We start from the raw sequence: 20,372 nt of genomic DNA on the forward strand, positions 1-20,372 counted from the left end.
CCTAAATACCACTCATGCTGCTTTTTATTTTTTAAATAACGTGAAATGGAGCAAGACTTTTATACTCCTATGCATCAGAATTGCTCCAGAGGTCAAATGTTCCCCTGACTGTTATTCTTTTGCATTTCTCCATCAGGATTAACATCTACAGCAGTAATAAAAGAAATTGATGTATTCATCTCCATTCTCAGTGGGTCATAAAAGAGTCCTTGCAGTGTTTTATGTGTCCATGGAGCTGTTCCTTACATGTTTTGGTGCTTTAGATACAAGCTAATGAAATTGCCAAGAGAAAAAAATACGAGAAGATTGTTACAGTACAGAAAAGAGAGTGACTATTGGTTGGCCATAAATGAGCAAATATCTCACTAAAAATAACTGGCAGGGAGAAAGCTAACTCACTATGAGTGCATTACTACACCACTGCCATTAACTTTTCTTTTATTTAAATGACAGGTATGGATCAGTCTATGTGGCATTCAATATTTGCTATTATGGTTGATGATGCTATGGAGAAAAGACCCCAATTGTAAAACTACTTCCAAAAGATGTTACAAGTAGTTGGAAAAGTCATTATGTAGCAATATTTGCTACTGTATATGACCTTCACTGGCGATACTTGAAATGAAAACATTGCATGTGGAGATCTAGGCATGTATGGTCAGCCCAAGTACTTTTATCAAAAGTTTAAAAATCTCTGGTTTTTGTATTTAAAGTGAATCTAAAAGTATTTGTTTCTATTTCAGCTTTGAATAGATCAGGAATACAGAGGGAATTTTTCAAAAGGACTTGTACTGATAGTTCTGAAAGCAGAAGGAAGAAGAAGAAGTAGGAGGAAAGAAAAGTATAAAAAAAAAAAGAACAAAAAGCATAAAAAGAAAGAATGAAGAACTCTCTAGTCCAGCATTTTTCAACCATAGTGCCCAGGAACCCTGGGGAGCCTTGAGATATCTTCAGGTGTGCCTTGGCAAAATGCCTAAAAATTGCCCAAAAATTGTATACAAGCCAGCCAGGAAAACAAGCCTGCCTTTTAGTTACACAAAGTCAAAGATTTTTTATTGTGAACCATTAAGACCTTCTAGCCGCTGGCATCTTAACAACCAATGACATCAGTTAATACTGAGGACAGCGGTTGACTGCACAGCTTCCTTGTTTGACCCCTCTCCATCAGTGCTGGGGTCACCTTAGCTGAGTGATGGAGAAAAACTGAGGGAGAGGAGAAACATTGGAATGCTATTCAGTACCATTGTTCAAAAGTTTATTTGCTTTGGAAGAAAAAATCACCTCGAAAGTGTGGTGTCCTACGTGTGTGAATGTTGCTGCATTAAGTAAAACTATTACAATAGTTTTTTACATTTAGAATGGGGTGCCTCTAGATTGGCCATAATTTTAAAGGGTGCCTCAACTGAAAAAAGGTTGAGAAACACTGCTCTTGTCTATCTTAAAACTGAAAAAGTTTGATGAAGCCCTAAATTCATACTTTACCCAAAGTATTGAAGACCTTAAGCTGTATTCATAAAGATTTTTTTTCTCATTACCTTACTGGTTCCAATAAAATCAGATGGTTTAGAGCACTTACCATTATTTTCAGCAAATTTTTGAACATCAGACAATGTTTTAAGCTCCTCTTGCGGACACTGGGAAACACACAATGCTTTAGATTTTATTTTTCGGTTTATTAAGTCCAGCTTACAAGGATCCAGAAAGAATACATACCTAAATGTAATAAATAATAAAATTAAGTACATTATCTTGGGTGCCTAGCTAATAGTAATACTTTTTTTTTTTTAGTTTAGAATACAATAGTCTAATCACAACAAAGGCAGCAAAGCCATTAAAGTACACAGAACACAAAAGGGTTGATTTACTAAAACTGGAGAGTGCAAAATCTGGTATATGCTGAAGATAACCTGGAATCTGGGGTTAAATATTACTACACCCAGGACCCTGCATTCATGATATCTCATCTCCCACAGTACACAGAACTTGGAAATGCAATTGTTTTCGTAAATATAAACTGCTAAATACCTTTTCTCATCAGCAGTATATACAGTGCATCTGGAAAGTATTCACAGCACTTCCCTTTTTCCACGTTATGTTACACCTTGATTCCAAAATGGATTAAATTCATTATTTTCCTAAAAATTCTACAAACAATACAGTATTCCATAATAAAAACGTGAAAGAAGTTTGTTTGAAATCTTTGCAAATTTATTAAAAATAATAAAAAATCCCATGTACACAGCCTTTGCTCAATACTTTGTTGAAGCACCTTTGGCACCAATTGCAGCCTCAAGTCTATTTGAGTATGATGATACAAGCTTGGCGCACCTATTTTTGGGCAGTTTATCCCATTCTTTGCAAGACCTCTCAAGCTCCATCAGGTTGGATGGGGAGCGTCGGTGCACAGCCATTTTCAGATCTCTCCAGAGATGTTCAATTGGGTTCAAGTCTGGGCTCTGGCTGGGCCAATCAAGGACATTTACAGAGTTGTCCACTCCTTTGTTATCTTGGATGTGTGCTTAGGGTTGTGGTCCTGTTGGGAGATGAACCTTTGCCCCAGTCTGATGTCCAGAGCGCTTTGGAGCAGGTTTTCATCAAGGATGTCTCTGTGCATTGCTTTATTCATCTTTCCCTTGATTCGGACTAGTCTCCCAGTTCCTGTGGATGAAAAACATCCCCACAGCATGATGCTGGCACCACCATGCTTCACAGTATGGATGGTATTGGCCAGGTGATGAACGGTGCCTGGTTTCCTCCAGACAAGACGCTTGACATTCAGGCCAGAGTTCAATCTTTGTTACATTAGACAGTTTTTTATGCCCTTCCCCAGATCTGTGCCCCGATACAATTCTGTCTCAGAGGTCTTCAGACAATTCCTTGGACTTCATGGTTTGGTTTGGTTTGTGTGACATGTACTGTTAACTGTGGGACCTTATATAGACAGGTGTGTGCCTTTCCAAATCATATCCAATCAACTGAATTTACCACAGGTGGACTCCAATCAAGTTGTAGAAACATCTCAAGGATGATCAGTAGAAACAGGATGCACCTGAGTTCAATTTTGAGTGTCATGACAAAGGCAGTGAATACTTATGTACATAAGATCTTTTTAGTTTTTTATTTTTATTAAACTTTCAAAGATTTCAAACAAATTTCTTTCACTTCGCCATTTTGGGGTATTGTTTGTAGGAAAATAATGAATTTAACCAATTTTGGAAATATTCTGTAACATTACAAAATGTGGAAAAAGTGAAGCGCTGTGAATACTTTCCGGATGCCCTGTAGTAGTCTTCTGACTTCTATCAGTGTCTGGTTAAATCTTTCTGAAGGGGTTTTCATTCTACTTTGACTGTCCTATGAGATTCGTGACCCGCAGTCTGGGCAGTGCTAATTGGCCCTGTGCTGACCACATGCACCCTTCCAAGAAAATAGAAAAACTCTAGCAATAAACACCAAACTGAGCATGTGCAGAATGACTGCAAAGGCTTTGGGCAATATCGCTTTATTAAGGGACAAACAGTACAGTTAAAATGCACTCACATTTCCTTTAAGGCACAAGCATATCGGCATGTAAACAGAAGCTCCTCACTCCTCAAGTCCCTCCAGGTTATATCACTCCGGTCTCTTCTCTCGCAGCTACCGCCACTATGACCCCGCTCTCCCTTACTTCCTGCTCCAGGCGGGGGAGCCTGTGAGTTTGTGCGAGACAGACGGAGAAAGAACTATGTAGTAGGTTCCTCCTTAACCACTTGCCAACTGGGCCATAGCCGAATGACGGCTACAGCGCGGCCGGCTAGTTCTGGGAGGGCGTAATATGACATCCTCCCAAACTTGTGCTTTCCGCGCGCCCCCTGGGGCACTCACCCTAAAGTGTCCACATCAGGGTAAAGGGCCAAAGACAGAGGCCATTTACCACGTGATCGCTCCATCCAATGACCGAGCAATCACTTGTCAACAAACCGGCGCATATCCGGTTCAGCCCTCTGCACACACAGATCGGTACAGAGTGTGTGGAGAGGAGGGAGCCCGTGCAGCAGCGCGAGTGGGCTGGATCTAGAGTGCCCACATCGCTGATCTGTGCCCATTCATGCATCATAAGTGCCAATTCGTGCCCCATACAGGCCCATCCATACCTCATCCATGCCACATCAGTGTTCATCCGTGCCTCACCCATGCCACACCTGTGCCTCATCCATGCCAAAACAGTGCTCATCCATGCCACATCAGTGCTCATCCGTGCCTCATCCATGCCACATCAGTGCTCATTTGTGCCACATCCAGGTCACATCAGTGCCACTCAAAAGTATAATAGGTATTCAGGAAATCAGATGTGTAATGCCACATCAGTGCTCATCCATGCCACTACAGTGCCTCACAAAAGTGCAATAGGTATTCAGGAAATTAGATGTGTAATTTATGTCCCTAGAACACCTGACGGTGCTCCCTGCATGTTGGACCTCTGTATGTGGCCAGGCTGTATAAAAGTCTCACATATGTGATATCACCATACTCAGGAGGAGCAGCAGAAGGTATTTTGGGATGTAATTTTTGCTATGTACATGCTATGTGTTAGAAATATCTTATAAATTGACAACTTTGTGTAAAAAAAAAAAAAATGTGTTTCATTTTCTTTCCACATTTTCCAAAAACTTGTGGAAAAAAAAAATGACAAGTTCAAAAGACTCATAATGCCTCCTAGATTATGTGTTGGGGTGTTTTGCCTTCCATTTTCCTGGTGCTCCAGGTCCTTCAAACCCTGCATGTTGGGCCTCTGTATGTGGCCAGGCTGTGAAGAAGTCACACACATGCGGTATTCACCATACTCAAGAGGAGTAGCAGAACATGTTTTGGGGTGCAGTTGCAAGTATGCATATGCCAGGTGAGAGAAATAACTTAATATGACAATTTTGTGGGGGAAAAAAAAATGGAAATTTTGAACTTACCGTAAAATCCATTTCTCCAGTTCGATGGACACTGCGCTCCATAAATCCTAACTCGTGGGTTACATTGCCTCCCCCGGGAGTAGGACTAGGCAGAACAAAAAATACCTGGCTACGCCCTTGGACCATCCTCAGCTGGCATATAACTCCCCTCTCTGCTATAGGTAATCAGTTTAGTAGCAAGCAGTATTAGAAGTATCAGAACTCCATAGAGGGGTGGTTGTTGTGTCTGTCGGTGAACTCAGAGAAATAGATTTTACAGTAAGTACAAAAATCCCATTTTCTCTTTCATTAATCGATGGACACAGCACTCCATAAATCATAACTAGTGGGAAGTCCAAAAGCAGTGCCAAAAGGAGAATGAAGAGTGGGGAAAAAACCCAAGGCTAAACATAAAGAGCCCTTAACCAGGACACAGGAGCCCCATCTGAAAAAGGTTCAAAGAAAAAACACCTCTCAAGAGGGAACAGCCCCTCTTAAACAGCAGCCTGCAAAACTTTGCGGCCAAAAGAAGCATCCGCTCATGCCAAAGTATCTACCTTCTAGAATTTTGTGAAAGTATGCACCAAGTGGCCGCCTTGCAAACGTGCGATATTGAAGCCTGATGATAGAAGGCCCAAGAAGCACTCAGAATAGAATGCGCCATGATAGGGAAAGCTGGAACCTGTCCTTTAATGGAACAGGCCTGAGTCACCATCTGTCTGAGCCATCTAGAGATGGTAGCCAAAGAAGCGGCCAGCCCTTTTCTTGGTCCGTCCATAACCACAAAAAGCGAATCTAACCTCCGAAAGGACTCAGTAGCTGCCAGATACACCCGAATCGCACAAACCACATCCAAGGTTTGCAAAGCAAATTCCTTGGGATGAGCCGGCTTGGGACACAAGGAAGGCAACACAATGTCTTCATTCAAATGGAAGTCAGAGACAACTTTGGGCAGGAATGATTGACAGGGATGAAGAACCACTTTATCCCTACAGGCCACTAAATAGAGACTGCGACAGGATAATGCCTCCAATTCTGATATTCTGCGGGCCGAGGTAATAGCCACCAAGAATGTCACTTTCTGGGATAATGTAGGCAAGGGAATCTCCCGAACATTCTCAAATGTATGTTTCTGGAGAACCGAAAAACAATAAATTTAAATCCCATGGCGGCAAAAGGGAACGTACACGTGGAGCCAAATGTCGAACCCCCTACACAAAAATACAAACTAAAGAGTGTGTGGCTAGGGCTCACTGAAACAAGATTGCCAAGACAGAGACCTGGCCCTTGATGGTACTCACGGCCAACTTCTGATGAACGCCCTGTTGAAGAAAGGTTAAGATCCAAGCCACAGAAAAGGATCGAGAATGAGCACCAATCAAAGAAGTGTACGCTTTCCACGTATAATTGTATATCTTGCTGGAAGACTACTTCCTTGCCTTCATTACTTCCCTAGTAGGGATCCCTAATCCAGACAGACCTCTATTCCTCAGTACATGGCTTTCAATAGCTAAGCCATTAAAATCAGTGACTGTAAAGCAGGATGGTAGATCAGCCCTTGGGACAACTGGTCTTCTCTGAGAGGAAGCCCCCAAGAGACGTTTACAGCCACAAGGTTGATTGGAAGATCCTTGTGGAATAGCCTCTGTGCATATCCCTTTTAACCCAATGTGTTTTTTGGTGTAGGTTTGTTCTCTCTTAGCCTATGGGAGCCCCTACCCTTTTTTGGACATTATTAATGACATTTTTAATTACATTTTGAACTATGTCTTTGACTTTTTTTATATTTTTAACACATATGTATGCATCCCCCATCCTTCTCATCCAGCATCCTCATGATCCTCCAAATATTGGTACAACAACAAAGTGTATCTGTGCGTCCCATCCTCCTCATTGTACATCTAATTTGGTTTTTTACCATCCATCAGATCCATATCATCCTCCACTAATTGATTTTTTGACACATTTTTTACATATTTAAATATCTTGTTTTAATTAAATTTTCAAATAGAATTTTTCACTGGGTTCTACACGACCAATTTCACCCTGGACATTTTAACCCTCCTACTCAACACCACAGAATACGCAAAAAGTATTTTTTTAATATGTTTAACACTCAACCTTATCATCCTACATCTCTGTGTCCTTAGTTTTTGCACAACCACCTCTTCCCTACATTTTTTTCACTTTCAGATATCAATCTGGATATTTATATTGTTTTAATTTTTTTCTCTCTGTGCAATTTGCCTTCTCATCCAACATCATGTCCACAGGCACAATGCACATCCACACATATTTTGCTTCTTAAATAATTTATTCTCACCCGTAATCTAGTATCTGATGACTGTCACTGTTTGCACATATTTATTGCCCGAGTTAACAGACACTGTTCAACTATGAAGCCACATTGCCCACATTTACATTGGCTATCCCCTCCTTTAATGTTGCACATTGAGGGTAATCCTTTTGTTTTTTTTTGACATCTGCACAAATTTTTTAAATGTGCGTTATTTTAAATGTGCACTTATACGTATAGAATTCTGTTTTGCACAGTTTAAATCATTGTACACACATTTAATATTTTTTATGTTTTTCACTGTCCGTATTCTTTTTATGTGTGAAATCCCGGATATACTCCCCCTTTTTTATCCAGGTATCCGGCTTCACAATATATCCATATGTCCGTTTTTATTAAATTTTTATATTCAGCAGTTTTTAATCTGCATTTTTTCATTACGAGACTTTTTTAACGTTATTAATAAAGGAATGTTTTGGATTGTCTAAGGCTCGTAACACACTCGGTTATAATAGATTGATCAGACATGATGAAATATGGCCGTTCCCTTGCACATCCATAGAAAGAAGCTATTGGAAGAGCAACATGGCTTCCGGAGAGGGAGTAGCAAGATGGCGGTGTTGTCCCGTCCCCTCCGTTGCTTGGATACGGGCGGCTATAAGAAGTCCGGGAGAACCCTTAGTTGACGCCGCTCCAGTTGACGTCATTGTGACGAAACGCGTAGGGCGGAGTCTCCGACGTCAAACGTCACTTCCGGTTGTCGGCCGTGGAACGCGGAAGCATCCCGGCGCGCACTGTTTCTGATCTCGATCATCTAACGAGTGAGTTATCTACGCCTTTGTTTTTATCTGTATGATTCATTTATTCACCATGGGGCTTTCTTCTTCCTATGAGAGCATCTAGGCCACCCGCCACCGGCTCACGATTGCTCCCAGCAACGAAGAGGAACCCCCTACATATAACCATACAGGTAGTATCAGCAAAAACGCCACCCAGTGGCCACTGGTGGACTTTACATACTAACATCCTTTCGGCATCTAATCACACTCTGTGTGGCACGTTTATTTATTTATTTTATTTATCAGTAACCTGTTTCACACACCTTGTGGTAGTGGGTTGACTATACTCACGGCATTTGTTTATTTCACTTTTGGTATTGATTTATAATTTGATTTATGTGAATAAACACCTTGTATTTTTTAGACTCTCACTTATATTACTTTGGCACATCTCACCATTTGTGGGTCATTATACCTCATATCCCCATTCACGCCATTTGGGGTATTTTATAAGATTTTATAATTTCTAAAGGTAGCGCCAATACCAATCGTCACATTTTAATTTATCACTCTTCACCTTCACCTAAGCTTTGATTGGGGCAGCTTACACCTTTTTTGTTTTGTTTTTCACCCTCCCACCATATATTACAGTCCGTAGCGCTGGTCACTCCTTTCTATCATTTATCCTTGCTTTTCATTCCTCACAGGAACTGCGGAATTAGCCTTAGCCGAGGATACTGGCCTTCCCATGGCCCTTAGATGCCTGCGGCGTCTGTCAGAGAACCACGTGACCTCATCATGAACTTCTGTATCCTCCTGTGGAGCTGAACCTGCTAAAGGAGCTGCATGTAAAGCTGTGCAAACAAAACTGTCTTGAAGGTGGATACCACCAGACTCAGATCGGTATGCAAAATGGGAGAGAGAACTATTTGTGTGACAGCAGCCAGTGAATCACGGCCTGTGGTCCCTGATGTTTGTGCAGAGGAAGGACCCCCCTGGTCAGAAATAGAAACAGACCTACCTTTATAAACTTGTTAACACTGAACATGAAAATTGTATATACATTGAAAGCTGTATACTGTTTTTTATTATTGTTTTGTTTTTTCACTGGATAAATAAAATCGTTTAACCAAAAAAAAAAAAAAAACAAAACAAAAGAAATAGAAACAGACCTAGGTAAAAACAATTCCCTGGACAGGGATAGGGGGGACCTTCGGTAGTTCAGACTAGGGATCGAATTAGGGATAATTTTTTCATTGCCGATACCGATGTTTTCGTCATCGCGTATTGGTATAGGCCATTGGTCGGCAACCCGCGGCTCTGGAACCGCATGCGGCTCTTTTAAACCTTTGCTGCGGCTCCGGGGCAGATGAGGGGAGGAGGCGCACTGTGCGTCATACAGAGCCGCCGATTGGCGGCCTTCTGCGTGTCATCGGTGCGCATAGCAATGCGCCCCGACACTCCCCCACTGTGGCGCTGTCCTGGTTGTGATTGGTCCAGGCTGGACCAATCATAGAGGACATCCCCGGTGACGTCGCGTGGGGGGCGGTGCGTGCATTAGTCACGCACTGTCCCGACGTCACCTTCCCACCCGCCGTCAGAGAGGAGGGCAGCGGCGCGAATGCAGGTCGAGGAAGAAGAAGAAGACGTCCGACCGAGACCCGACTCCCGTCAGCAGCACGCCAGGCACGGTGACGGCAGGTAAGTGAAGTGATGCTTTGAAGGGGGCATCCACGCACGCTGGTCTATGCATTGAAAAGGGGCATGTACGCTGGTCACTGCTTTGAAAGGGGCATGTACGCTGGTCACCACCATTGAAAGGGGCATGTACGCTGGTCACTGCTTTGAAAGGGATATGTACGCTGGTCACCACCATTGAAAAGGGCATGTACGCTGGTCACTGCTTTGAAAGGGGCATGTACGCTGGTCACTACCATTGAAAGGGGCATGTACGCTGGTCACCACCATTGAAAGGGGCATGTACGCTGGTCACCACCATTGAAAGGGGCATGTACGCTGGTCACTACCATTGAAAGGGGCATGTATGTTGGTCACTGCATTAAAAAAGGGGCATGTACGCAGGTTACTACATTGTAAGGGGCATGTACGCTGGTCACTACATTGAAAGGGGGCATGTATGCTGGTCATTACATTGAAGGGGGCATGTACGCTGGTCACTGCTTTGAAAGGGGCACGTACGCTGGTCACTACATTGAAAGGGGCATGTACGCTGGTCACTACATTGAAAGGGGCATGTACGCTGGTCACTACATTGAAAGGGGGCATAAATGCAGTGTTATATTTGTTTTAAATGTCGCAATGGTTTTGCGGCTCCCAGTTTTTTTTTTTCCCTTCGGAAACGGGTCCAAGTGGCTCTTTTTGTCTTAAAGGTTGCAGACCCCTGGTATAGGCCAATATTTTCGTACATTTAAAACATTTTTTTTTTTTTATTTAACAGGTACTCTTGTGGCGGGATCTGGGGGTCTAAAAGACCCCAAACCCCTTCTCTGCACTTAAAAGCATTTAAAACCCCAAGTTTGGCTGTTTTGAATGCTGTACCTTTTTTAAATCTGCCGCCAGTACTTGGAAGTGATGTCATGACATCACTTCTGGGTTTTTGCATGGAGACCCGAATGCGGCTTTGATCAGGTCTTTGGCGGCCGTGCAGGCTGGTTGCCCGGTGGGATGGGAGACCCGGGCGAGCCGCGGAAGGTGGCCGGAGGGGGGCGTCCCCTCCCACTCCTTGTAATGACAGCTGAGCGGCTTCTCAGCCGCATCGGTTGTCATTACAAGACAGTCGACCGTCGGCTTTGGACGCCAGTATCGGTGTGATGCCTCTAGCTGCAGGCATCACTCCGGTACAAACACTTTCTGAAATATCGGTAATATCGGCCACCTTAGTGCATATCGGCCTTCGATATATCGGCTTTGCCGATAATTGGTCGATCTCTAGTTCAGACATCACCTGAACCTTTGCAGGAATAAAATCCGCACAAGGAGACTCAAAAAAAATAAAAAGACAAGCTCTGTCCCGCTTTCTGGGTACCCCCAAAATAAACATTTCATGGATCTCCTCGATGCTCACCAAAGTCGTCCTCTGGGCCAGATCAATGAGAGCTTTCTTAGCGGCTTGGTCTGCGGACCACTTCTTAAGCCACAGCACGCGCCTAATCACCACTGGTGAAACAAAAGTTTGGAAAGCACAGGAGCTGTATCCAAAGCTGCATCACAAATAAACTGCAGCCCATGGACCAACTGGCCTGCTAAATCAACATAAGCAGCAGGGACCTGCTCGCCCCCCCCTAGGCCTTGGCGCCAAAGCTTGGCCCATTCAGTTAGGGTCTGAGGCACCAGGGCTGAGGCAAAGACTGGCCACAATGTGGAATCAGCCAAAGTAAACATGCTGCATGCCACAGCCTCCGCTTTCTTGTCAGACGGGTCCTTAACAGGAAGGTGATTCCTCTACTGGGATCATGGTTGCTTTATTCAACCTGGAAACAGAAGGGTCCACCACTGGTGGACTAGCTCACATTTTTAAAAAGGGACTCCCTAAAAGGGTAACATACAGCAAAACGTTTAGGGACCCCAAAGGGTAATTTTGATTGTTCGCATTCCTTATAGGAAAACCTGTCAAAATAAGGCACATAAGGAAACACCTTTGGAGTACGATGAGACTTGTGCGTACCAAAAACGACACTGTCACGTCCGTGGCTACATCAGCCGCATCCTCCATTTTTAAAGTCTCACGGACTGCAGTGATAAGTGTGCATTCTCACTATCAGATGGATAAGGGGTGTGATATCAAGTCCCCCACGGCGGCATCAGGCTCGGAATCAGATGAGACAGCCTGAGCAGGCGAAGGCGAGGGATGCTTCCTCCTGGGTCTTTGCCCACACACCACTTCCACCCGGGACACTAAGGATTGCACGAATGCCGTCAGTGCAGCCGTGGGAAGCTGGGGTTCCGAGGGACCTGCCACCTACATAAGGGGGTCAGTGGGGGGAGATGTGACCCTAAAGCTTCATAAAGGAAAGGAAGACCTTGCAGTACAAAAACAATCTTTTGGCACCACTAAAGGATCCCCTCAAGGCTCAGGGTACCTATCAGCAGAGAGCGTGAAAGATAACAGGGACCCCCCCAAAGACTCACCCTACCAACCGCAGAAGCGTCAAGAATTCGAACCCAGCATCATGGACGCTATCCCTGTTCATATGGCCCAGGCACAGGAAGAGGAAACTAAGGAGGAAGAGGAGGAGCTTTGGCATCCCCATGAGGCTTCAGTTGTCTCCAGCATCTCCCAGACTAAGGGAAAATGGCCCCCATGACATCATCCGGCTACACAAACATGGCCGCCAACCAGAGACCAGCCAGACTAAGGGAAAATGGCACCTGTGAAATCATCTGGCTACACAAACATGGCCGCCAACTGGAGACCAGCCAGACTAAGGGAAATGACCCCCTGCAGCTACAAACACTGAAGCATGCTGCCAGGATCTTTTCTGCACCCTCTGCATGGGGACCCCCCGAAGGTAGGACACACGCTTAGGGGGGGGACTCTGCTGTGCACTCTGCACCGGTCTCTGCACTGGGACCCCCCTGCACTATACCCACACTGCAAACAGCAGGGCATGCACCTAGGGGTCTCCTACACTGGGACCTCTCCAGACTACCAGGGCGGGACACAAACTATCCCAGGACCCTTACAGAATTCTGCCCTGGGATTCCCATCAGACTCTAGGTCCAGACAGAGGGGAAAGGGAGTGGGGGAAGCCAAGGTCAGTGAAGAATTAAGGGATGGAGGAGGAAACCTGCAGGCAGGCCCGACCATTCCTGGAGGTTACCAAAATCCACCCCACAGAAAACCACCAAAAAGGGGAGAGGGGGGGACTGTACTTACCCTTCCATGGTGTGGGTAACGCTCTAGACAGAACTCCTTGTCACCGAAGTAGGGGAGCTGTTGGTCAAGGGACCACTGCGACTCAGATCCAAGCCCGGTCGTATGCGACCCCGCGAGACGTTTAAATCTGTCTGTGAGGCTATATCGCGACCGACCTGGTGCGTAGCTGCGGTCTGCACATGCTCTCTGGCTGGGGGACCACTGGATCTAGATTATCCAGTCCATCGCCCAGCCTGGCAGTTAATTGTAGATCTCCAGAGAGAAAAATGTAAGGAAGGAGAAAATGACTAGGACCAGAGATCCCAGCCGGGAGCCTAGGTCCTTACTCCTGACTAGACAGATAAAAAGGGATTACCTAGAGCGGGGGGGGGGGGGGGATTGTTCTTTGCTCTGTCTAGTCCTACTCCTGGAGGAGGCAATATAACCCACCAGTTATGATTTATGGAGTGCTGTGTCCGTCGATGAACATGCCTCTTACTAAATATCTTGGAATGTCTATTTTCCAAAAAGGGGTCATTTGGGAGGTATTTGTACTGTCTTGGCTTGTTAGTGTCTCAAGAAATGAGATAGGCCGTCAGTACAGGTCAGTCAGGTGTGATCAATTTTCAGTGATTGGCACCATAGCTTGTGAACTCTATAACCTTCACAAAGACCAAATAATATACACTGATTTTGGTTATTTTTAACAAAGATACGCAGCAGTATAAATTTTGGCTAAAATTTATGAATAAAATTTACAAAATGTTATAAACGAAACAAAGAAAATGCATTCTTTTACAAAAGTTTAGTTCTTTTTTTTTTCCATTTATAGCGCAAAAAAAAAAAAAAAAAACAGTGGTGATTAAATACTACAAAAGGAAAGCTCTATTTGTGTGAAAAAAAAAAAGCTGAAAAATAGTTAGGAAGGGGGTAAAAGTGCCCAGTGGGCAAGTGGTTAATAGACATGGAGGTTGATCAACTTAAACTGGAGAGTGTAAAATCTGGTGCAGCTCTCCATAGAAACCAATCAGCTTCCAGTTTTTCTGTCAAAGCTTATTTTAACCATTTGCCGACCAGTCACTGGGACTGTACTGCGGCAAAGTGGCTTGATTCCGTCCAGCGACATAGACCTACGTCGCTGGACTCCTCCCCCTGTAGGTGGCGCTCCTGCTGTTTTCAGTCACAGCGGGAGTTGGGCCAGGGGAGGAGCGGCGGCGGCGATTGCCGCCGCTCTTCCCCGATCGTCGGAGAATCGAGTTTGGAGATCCGCCCGCTTGTGTAAACAGAGCGGGCGGATCTCCTATGTGACAAACAGTGACAGATTGCAGTGTTCAGCATAGCTGAACATGTGATCTGTCCCTGTGTCACTCAGTCACCTCCCCCCACACACGTTAGTAAGCAACAGGCATACATTAACCCCTCCCTCTCCAATAAAATTAACCCCTTTCCTGCCAGTGTCATTTTTACAGTAACAGTGCATATTTATAGCACTGATTACTGTAGAAATGTCACTTGTACCCCAAAAGTGTCAAAAATGTCAGTCAAGGGTCCGATCTGTCCGCCGCAATGTCGCAGTCCCGAAAAAAAAAAAAAAAAAAAAATGCAGATCGCCGCCATTACTCGTTAAAAAAAAAAAAAAACACCAAAAATGATAGAAAGCATTCCCTTAGTTAGTAAACACAATAACTTTTGCGCAAACCAATCAAAATATGCTTATTGTGATTTTTTTTACCAAACATAGGTAGCAGAAAACAAATTGGCCACAAATTTTAAAAAAATTAGATTTTTACATTTTTTTGGGGGGGAATTTCATATAAAAAAATGTTAAAAATATTGTTATTTTTTCAAAATAAATGCTCTTTTTTTGTTTATAGCGCAAAAAGTAAAAATCGCACAGGTGATCAAATACCACCAAAAGAAAGCTCTGTTTGTGGGAAAAAAAGGACATAAATTTCGTTTGGGTACGGCTTCGCACGACCGCTCAATTGTCAGTTAAAGTTGCACAGCGCCAAATCGCAAAAAGTGGCCTGGACGTAAGACAGCAAAATCCTCCGGTGGTAAAGTGGTTAACAAGCCCAAGTTAGGAGCTGCTTGGCTACCATGCAGAGCTGCACCAAATTCTGTACTCTCCAGTTTTAGTAAATCAACCTCATGGTTTTTGTGAAGCAAGAAAATGTGTGACTTCAATAATGCTATCTGTGAAATGTGTAATACATTGCATGTTCAATTTTAAGGCAAACATTTTTTTGTAATATTTTGCAAAATAAAATCTTAGATGAAATGGTTACATTTTTTACTATATAAATTACACAGATCGCCGCAGCCACCTTACACAGAAGTGGGAGCAGGTATTTTTGGTTGGAACTCTGCTTTAACCCTTGGGTGGTCCAGTGGATATGCAGTTGGCTAAAGGATAGAGTGTGGTTGTAAATGGAGTCCAGTCACTAGTAGTGTATCACAAGGTTCTGTACTAGGTCCTGTTCTATTTAATCTATATGTAAGTGATATCACTAAAGGTTTGTTGGGCAAGTTATGTATTTTTGCTGATGATATAAAGGTTTGTAATAGGGATGCCTGATGCGCAGCCCATCAGAGTACCTGCTGTGAGGCCCAGCAGTACCTGCCTGTCGTGAGGCCCAGCAGTACCTGCCTGTCGTGAGGCCCAGCAGTACCTGCCTGTCGTGAGGCCCAGCAGTACCTGCCTGTCATACAGCCACCAAGTACAAAAAATTGTTCAAAAGACTCATAATGCCTCATAGAATATATGTTGGGGTGTTTGCTTTCCAAAATGGGATAATTTTGTGGACGTTTCCATTGTCCTGGTACTCTAGGGCCTTCAAAGGTGTGATAGTTCGTGAGGAAATTAGATATGTAATTTATGATCCTAGAACGCCTAAAAGTGCTACGAGAGTTGGGCCTCTTTATGTGGCCAGGCTGTGTAAAAGTCTCACATGTGGTATCGCCATACTCAAGACGAGTAGCAAAATGTGTTTTGGGTGTAATTGCAAGTATGCCTACGCCGTGTGTGAGAAATAACTTGTTAACATGACAATTTTGTGTAAAAAGAAATTTCCCTATTTTTCCCAAGAATTAGGAATTGCCTCTTACTAAATACATTAGACTGTCTACTTTCCAAAAATGGGTTTTTTGGGGGGTATTTGTAGTGTCCTGACATTTCAAGAAATGAGAGGCAGTCAGTACATCAGGATTGATAAATTTTCAATGATTGGTACGATAGCTTGTGGACTAACTTTTACACAGACTAAATAATATATACTGATTTGGGTCATTTTTTTTATCAAAGGTATTTAGCAGTATATATTTTGGCCCGAATTTATGAACAAAAATTACTTATTTGCAAAATTTTATAATAGAAAACTAAAAAAAAAAAGTTTTTTTTTTCTCCTCAAAATGTTTACTCTTTTTTCGCCTATAAAAATAAAAAAAAGCCAGTGGTGATTAAATACCACCTTCCCTGTAAAGGATGCTCTAGACCAGCGGTCCTCAACTCTGGTTCTCAGGGCCCACTAACAGGCCAGATTTTAAGTATTACCTTGAGGAGATGCAGACTAGAGTACTGCAATCACTGAGCAGCAAATTATATCACCTGGGATGTATTTCAGTTATCTTGCAAACCTGGCCTGTTAGTGGGCCCTGAGGACCACTGCTCTAGACCACATGTGTCAAACACAAGGCCCGTGGGCCAAATCCCGCTCCCTAGACCATATCATGTGGCCCTCGCACCCAGGGGGAGAGGTGCAAGTGAGATGTACAAGAGAGCTGAACACCGCACACTGTGCATAGCAAACCCCTAAACCCTGCACTCTGTATGTAGCACACTCCCCTGAACTTTGCACATAACGCACTCCTGGTATTAATTGCTCCTTTAGGATCCTCCCACTGTAGGTGCAATTTGGCCACACTGACCATTGGATGCGGTGCGGCGGGGGTATGGTTGAATTCCTGCACCTAATCTCTGAGAAAAAAAGCCCTGCATAAATGTATATAGTCTTACAGATACAACTGGCCCTTTGAGGTCAATCACAATGCTGATATGGCCCACAATTTAAATTGAGTTTGACACCCCTGCGCTAGATGATCTGCTATGGGTTGTTATAGTATCAGTATAAGACGTGAGTTGCCGTATTCTCATGGGGGCTGCAATAATAGCGTGGCTTGCTGAACATACGTTTTTAGGGTAATTAAGGCCCCAACTATGTCAATGGATTTATAATAAACATTTATACTTTTTAATTAAATGAAAATTGTGTTGTTGAATTATTTTGGCAGAAGGGGTCAGCATCTTTAAAATCCCAAGTTTTCTTTTGCAATTGTGCTGTACCAAAAGAAAGCTCTATTTGTGTGAAAAAAAAATTATAACATTTTGTTTAGGTACAGTGTTGCATGACTGAGTAATTGACTTTTAAAGTGCGACAGCATTGAAACCTGAAAATTGGTCTGCGCAGGAACAGGGTAAAAGTGCCCTGTATTGAAGTGGTTGATATGTACAGTCTGGAGGAAAGAAGGAAAAGGGGAGACATGATTGAAACTTTTAAATACAATAAGGGGTGAAAAGGATTCAGGAGGGCAGTTTTTTCAATACGAAACCAAAATCAAGAACACCGGGACATGACCTCAAACAAACTGGAGGAAAGTTTAAAACTGATCTTAGAAAGTATTTTTTACTGAAAGGGTAGTTGATGCTTGGAATAAACCATTAGCAGAGGTAGTAAGATAGTCAACAGTAAATACTCAGATAATAAAGTTAACGAGAAAAAACAAAAAAACAAAAACAACCACTACCACAAAAAACAAATTCAAAATGGGTATACAAATGTGATAAATACACTATAAATGTTATTTTTAATGTCATGTAAACCATGGTGAATTAATGACAACTTTTAATGGATGTCCTTTAAAGAAAATTACCTTAAAGTGGATGTAAACCCGATTCATGAAATTTGACCTAGGCACATATCTGTAGTGTTTACTGTTTTCTCTCCAAAGCCCCAAGTCCCCTATCTTTATGCTGCTCTGTTCTTTTGTTATCAGCATAACTTCTGACAAGGTTAAATCTGTTAGGGCCCTTTCACACATACGGCCCGTTCAGTTCAACAGTTCAGTCACGTCAAAATGTATCAGTTTTTCATCCGTTTTCCATCCATTTTCCGTCCGATCTGTTTTTTTGACGGTTGAAAAATAGGGCATTCATCCGTTCCAAAAAACAGACATTGACGGAAGCAGATGAAAAGGGATGTTAACGGATGATCATCCTTTCTCATCCGTTTTTACATAGAGATGCATTGATGTCCGTTTTTCATCCGTCAACGGATGGATGAAAAACGGACAAAAGGACCGTATGTGTGAAAGGGGCCTTAGTGAGCACTTCTCCTTTGCTGAGATAATCCATCCACCTCACAGGTGTGGCATATCAAGATGCTGATTAGATGGCATGATTATTGCACAGGTGTAACCACACCAGCCCAGGACCTCCACATCCAGCATTTTCACCTCCAAGATCATCTGAGACCATCCCCCCGGACAGCTGCTGCAACAAACGGTTTTGTATTGTATCCATATTTGGAACCCAAACATTTAGCCTGGGTTCACACTACTGCAATGCGGGAACCAGCGCAATTCTAATGCGGGTTCCCGCAGTACATCTCCCGCGCAGGCAATACACCCCTCTCTTTCTCCTGTTGGGCCATGGTCCTAACCAAACAGCGGATGGTCCCCTGGGGTATTTCCTCCCAGATCTGGACCAGGGCATCACTAAGCTCCTGAACAGACTGAGGTGCAACCTGGTACTGCAGATGGACTGAAACATAATGTCCCAGAGGCGTTCTATGAGATTTTGGTCAGGCGAGCATGGGGGCAATTCAATGGTATCAATTCCTTCATCCTCCAGGAACTGACTGCATACTCTCACCACATGAGGCTGGGAATGGTCATGCACCAGGAGGAACCCAGGACTTACTGCACCAGTGTAGGGTCTGGCAATGGGTCCAAGGGTTTCACCCTGATAGCGAATGCCAGTCAGGGTGCCATTGTCTAGCCTGTAGAGGTCTGTGCGTCCCTTCATGGATATGCCTCCCCAAACCATCATGGACCCACCACAAAACTGGTAATGCTAAGCAATGTTTCAGGCAGCATATCATTTTCTACGGCTTCTCCAGACCCTTTGACATGTGCTCAGGGTGAACCTACTCATCTGTGAAAAGCACAGGGCGCCAGTGGCGGACCTGCCAACTCTGGTGTTCAATGACAAATGCCAATCGAGCGCCACAGTGTCAGGTAGTGAGCACAGGGCCCACTAGAGGACGTTGGTCCACCCTCATGAAGTCTATTTCTGATTGTTTAGTCAGAGACATTCACACCTGCGGCCTGCTGGAGGTCTCTTTGTAGGGCTCTGACAGTGCTTATCCTGTTCCTCCTTGCACAAAGGAGCAGATACATTTCCTTCTGATGGGTTAAAGACCTTCTATGGCCCTGTCCAGCTCTTCTAGAGTAACAGCCTGTTTCCTGGAATCTCCTCCGTGCACTGGAGACTCTGCTGGGAGACACAGCAAACCTTCTGGCAATGGTACGTATTGATGCCATTCTGGAGGATTTGGACTGCCTGTGCAACCTCTATAGGGTCCAGGTATCGCCTTATGTAACACCGGTAGTAACACCGATCCTAGCCAAATGTAAAAATAGTAAAAAAACATAGTAAAAAACAGTCAGAAAAGAGGAGTAGGGGAAAAAAAATGTCAGTGGCCTCCACCTGTAAAACCTCATTGTTGTCCATCTAGTGCACCTGCTGTTAATGTCTGGAACACCAAAGCAGCTGAAACTGATTCACAGCCCCCTCTGCTACCTAACTGACCAGATCAACATCCCAGGAGTTTAACTGACTTGATGCTGTACTCAGATTAAAAAGTGTTCCTTTAATTTTTTTAAGATAAGATAAATATGTATATATTTTTTTTAATACACACACAGCTCAAAAAAATTAACCACTTGCTGACCAGACACCGTAGTTATAATGCAGCAGGTCGGCTCTGTTACGGGAAACGACGTACATGTACGTCGCTTCGTGTAGCAGTTAGTGATGGCACGCGTATCTCCGGAGGCACGCGCATGCACAGATTAGCTGGAGGGGGAGCTAATCAGCGGCTTTGGCGGTCGAGATGTCTGCCAGACACCCGCGATCGCTCCCCATGGAGACTAAATGGCGGTCTGCCGATGTAAGCAAGCCAGACCGCTGTTCTGTCAGTGATTAACACAGGGATCCCGTGTTCTTCCTATTTAGGAACACAGGTCTCTGTGTTCATCCAGTGAGCCCATCCCTCGCACAGTTAGAAAGCATCCCCTAGGCACATATTTAACCTTTTGATCACCCCTGGTGTTAACCCCTTCCGTGCCAGTGTCATTAGTACAGTAACAATGTGTATTTTTAGCACTGATTACTGTAGTAATGTCACTGGTCCCCCCAAAAGTGTCAAAAATGTCAGTTA

The 20,372-nt window shown here is 43.8% G+C and overlaps 1 protein-coding gene across 2 annotated transcripts in view; it reads right to left on the reverse strand.

Annotated features, from left to right (window-relative positions):
* Positions 1–20,372, reverse strand: part of SLC44A1 (solute carrier family 44 member 1) — a 294,253-nt gene that overhangs the window by 169,783 nt on the left and 104,098 nt on the right. For both annotated transcript variants that reach the window (XM_082273818.1, XM_082273817.1), the window contains exon 4: positions 1,577–1,713. In XM_082273818.1, the coding sequence (XP_082129944.1) occupies positions 1,577–1,713 (137 nt within the window). The remainder of the gene's footprint in view (positions 1–1,576; positions 1,714–20,372) is intronic.

The sequence above is a fragment of the Pelophylax lessonae genome (genome assembly GCF_965119305.1).
Source record: "Pelophylax lessonae genome assembly, chromosome: 1".
NCBI lineage: Eukaryota > Metazoa > Chordata > Amphibia > Anura > Ranidae > Pelophylax > Pelophylax lessonae.